The 3,635-nt window shown below is 53.1% G+C and overlaps 1 protein-coding gene across 1 annotated transcript in view; it reads left to right on the top strand.

Annotated features, from left to right (window-relative positions):
• Positions 1 to 3,588, top strand: part of LOC113223038 (aflatoxin B1 aldehyde reductase member 4) — a 5,163-nt gene extending 1,575 nt beyond the window's left edge. The window contains exons 2-5 of the mRNA XM_026452628.1: positions 1,806 to 1,993; positions 2,186 to 2,290; positions 3,177 to 3,273; positions 3,485 to 3,588. Of these exons, the coding sequence (XP_026308413.1) occupies positions 1,806 to 1,993; positions 2,186 to 2,290; positions 3,177 to 3,273; positions 3,485 to 3,588 (494 nt within the window). The remainder of the gene's footprint in view (positions 1 to 1,805; positions 1,994 to 2,185; positions 2,291 to 3,176; positions 3,274 to 3,484) is intronic.
• Positions 3,589 to 3,635: the final 47 nt, after the last annotated feature.

Below are 3,635 nucleotides of genomic sequence, written 5' to 3'. Positions count from 1 at the left end.
GTTTTTTTTTTTTTTTTTTTTTTTTTTTTTTTTTTTTTGATACAGGGCCTTGCTCTTTTACCCAGGCTGGAGTGCAATAGTGCGATCATGGCTCATTGCAGCTTTGACCTCTCAGGGCTCAAGCCATCCTCCCACCTCCGCCTCCTGAGTAGCTGGGACTAACACAGACCTGTGCCACCACACCTGGCTAATTTTTTGTATTATTCATCGAAACCAGAGTCGCACTTTGTTGCCCAGGCTGGTCTCCAACTCCTGGGCTCGAGTAATCCTCCTGCCCTGGCTTCCCAAAGTGCTGAGATTACAGGTGTGAGCCAACACAGATCTGCACCCTCTGCCTGGCCCTTATTTCTACTTTGTAATTTTCTTTTTCAAACCTGCTTTGTCTTCTGTCTTTGAGTCCAAGGTTGGCTGGTGAAAGTCCTCAGATCTCAGATCTGAAGTTAATTTCAATTGAGAAGCAGAGGGGTGGAGGTGGCATGGAAAAATCCCAAATGAATAGTTCCTCAAACCTGCTCTCTCCCAGGTCTCAAGGGCTCCAGTGACTGCCCTCCTGCCAGCCTAAGTGACTTTCTAAGTGTGAAAAGTGGAAAGAGGACTCTCCACTCCCCTGTTATTCCAGCCCACTAGGATCTAGGATTCTTTTTTAAATTTTTCTTTTGAAACAGGGTCTCATTCTGTCATCCAGGCTGGAGTGCAGTGGCACAATATTTGCTCACTACAGCCTTGACCTCCTAGGCTCATGTGATCCTCTAACTCAGTCTCCCAAGTAGCTGAGATTAACAGGCATGTGCCACCATGCCCGGCCAAATTTTGTAATTTTTGTAGAGACGGGGTTTCACCATTTTGCCCAGGCTGGTCTCAAACCCCTGGGCTCAGGAAATCCACCCTCCTGGGCCTAAGTGTTGGCCTTATGGGGGTGAGCCACTGTGCCTAATCTCCAACTAGGATTTTTTTTTTTTTTTTTTTGACACCGAGTCTGGTTCTGGCCCACAGGCTGGAGTGTAGTGGCAAGATCTCGGCTCACTGCAACCTCTGCCTCCTGGGTTCATGCGATTCTTGTGCCTCAGCCTCCCGAATAGCTGGGATTACAAGTTTGAGCCACTGAACCCGGCCTTCAACTAGGATTCTTAATAGGGGGCAGGGAGAAGAGTGTTAAGCTTACTTTTTTTTTTTTTTTTTGACAGTCTTGCTCTGATGCCCAGGCTTTACTGCAATGGAATGATCTAGGCTCGCTGCAACCTCTACCTCCCAGATTCATGCAATTGTTTCTTTCTTTCTTTCTTTTTTCTTTTTTGAGACAGACTCTCGCTTTGTTGCTCAAGCTGGAGTGCAGTGGTGCGATCTCAGCTCACTGCAAGCTCCGCCTCCCAGGTTCATGCCATTCTCCTGCCTCAGCCTCCTGAGTAGCTGGGACTACAGGTGCCCACCACCATGCCCAGCTAATTTTTTGTATTTTTAGTAGAGACAGGGTTTCACCATGTTAGCTAGGATGGTCTCGAACTCCTGACTTTGTGATCCGCCTGCCTCAGCCTCCCAAAGTGCTGGGATTACAGGCGTGAGCCACCACACCCAGCCGGTTCATGAAATTCTTGTGCCTAGCCTCCCTAGCAGGGATTACAGGCATACACAACCACTCCCAGCTAATTTCTGTATTTTTAGTAGAGACGGGGTTTCACCATGTTGGCCAGGATGGTCTCAAATTCCTGACCTCAGGTGATTTACCCGCCTCGGCCTCCCAGAGTGCTGGGATTACAGGCTTGAGCCACCACGTCCAGCCCTGAATTTTCATTTCTCTCTCCTCTCAGTGAAAATTGCTACCAAGGCCAATCCATGGTTTGGGAACTCCCTGAAGCCTGACAGTCTCCGGTTCCAGCTGGAGACGTCACTGAAGCGGCTGCAGTGTCCCCGAGTGGACCTCTTCTACCTACATGCACCTGACCGCAGCACCCCGGTGGAAGAGACACTGCGCGCCTGCCACCAGCTGCACCAGGAGGTGAGGGGACCCCTGAGCTCTGGGAGGTGGCCCGCTGCTGTTCTCCTTACCCTGTTCCTACGGGTGAGATCAGAGGTACCAGGGTGGTCCCAGGGTGGAGCAGGGAACAGCCCCACTCCCAAGGGTCCCCCCCGGGCCTCCACTTCCTGGTCTGGGCTGCACTGCGTTCTGACTGGAGCCTCACCCATGCAGGGCAAGTTCGTGGAGCTTGGCCTCTCCAACTATGCCGCCTGGGAAGTGGCTGAGATCTGTACCCTCTGCAAGAGCAATGGCTGGATCGTGCCCACTGTGTACCAGGTGAGGGCTGGGGCTGCAGAGGCCAAGGTCTCCAGAACTTCTGCTCATCCTGGGCTCTCTTTGCCACCCTGACTGCCCCCTGTGCCCTCTGCATAGCAGCCACCCCCTGCTGAAAGCCTGCAGATGGCTCCCAGGTACCCTGAGAATAACATTCAAGCTCCTCAGGCTGGCCACTAGGCATCTGCTTCCTTCCTGCCTATCTGTACACCTTGGACCCTTCCTTCCCCACCTGGCCCTGCACTCAGCCTGGAACATGCCCTTCCCTGCCACTGCCCCTTCCCTGCCACTGTCCCTTCCCCCCCACTGTCCCTTCCCCACCACTGTCCCTTCCCCGCCACTGCCCCTTCCCTGCCACTGTCCCTTCCCCGCCACTGCCCCTTCCCTGCCACTGCCCCTTCCCTGGGAGAAGGGTTCAGGTCTCATATACATGTCTCGTCCTCTGGAAGCCTTTCTAGATGGGCCCAGAAGACCCTGAGACCTCAGGTCCTTGTTTACCTCCTCATGATTCATTGCACAAATATTTGTACACCGGCTTGGTGCCAGGCACTGGTCACAGAACTTTCTAGTCTATTAAGATTGCCTCATTACTCGATTATAACTGTTATACTTGACCTTATTATAAAACCTTGAGGGAAGGGACCCTGACTTTTGGCTTAAGAATCTAAATCTGACAACCAGCCCATAGTTGGTGCTCATGAAAGTTGGCTGAATGAATGAATTTTCCTCGGGCATAGCCCCTTTCACCAGCACCAGTAAGAATAAGTATATGCCCAGATGGCTAAAGTCCTAGAATTGATAAGGTCTGAAATAAGGGCTCTATAAGGGTAAATTTGAGGTCCCTTCTTTTGACACATCCACTTTCTCCCCGGGGTCTGTCTCCCTGCAGGGCATGTACAGCGCCACCACCCGGCAAGTGGAAACGGAGCTCTTCCCCTGCCTCAGGCACTTTGGACTGAGGTTCTATGCCTACAACCCTCTGGCTGGTACGTGGAGCATTCCTGGCCCTGACTCAGCCTATTCCTGACCCGCAGATGCCCAGCCCAGGACCTGGGAAGCAGGGAGGGTTTGACAAGAGGCTGGGCTGCGTCCTTCAGCCCTCCTGGGTCCCTGCCCCTCCCCTAGACCAGAGCCCTGAGGGATGTGGCAGCTTCTGGGGCACTCTGGGTCCTGGGGCTGATTGCTGCCTTCCCGCAGGGGGCCTGCTGACTGGCAGGTACAAGTATGAGGACAAGGACGGGAAACAGCCCGTGGGCCGCTTCTTTGGGACTCAGTGGGCAGAGATCTACAGGAATCGGTGAGCTGGGGGTGCTTGGTGTGGATGGCTGGGGTGGGGTCAGCTTTACGT

The sequence above is a fragment of the Piliocolobus tephrosceles genome, unplaced genomic scaffold, assembly GCF_002776525.5.
Source record: "Piliocolobus tephrosceles isolate RC106 unplaced genomic scaffold, ASM277652v3 unscaffolded_37945, whole genome shotgun sequence".
Lineage (NCBI taxonomy): Eukaryota > Metazoa > Chordata > Mammalia > Primates > Cercopithecidae > Piliocolobus > Piliocolobus tephrosceles.
The sequence above is the reverse complement of the archived record's forward strand: the minus strand, read 5'-3'. Positions and strand labels throughout refer to the sequence as shown.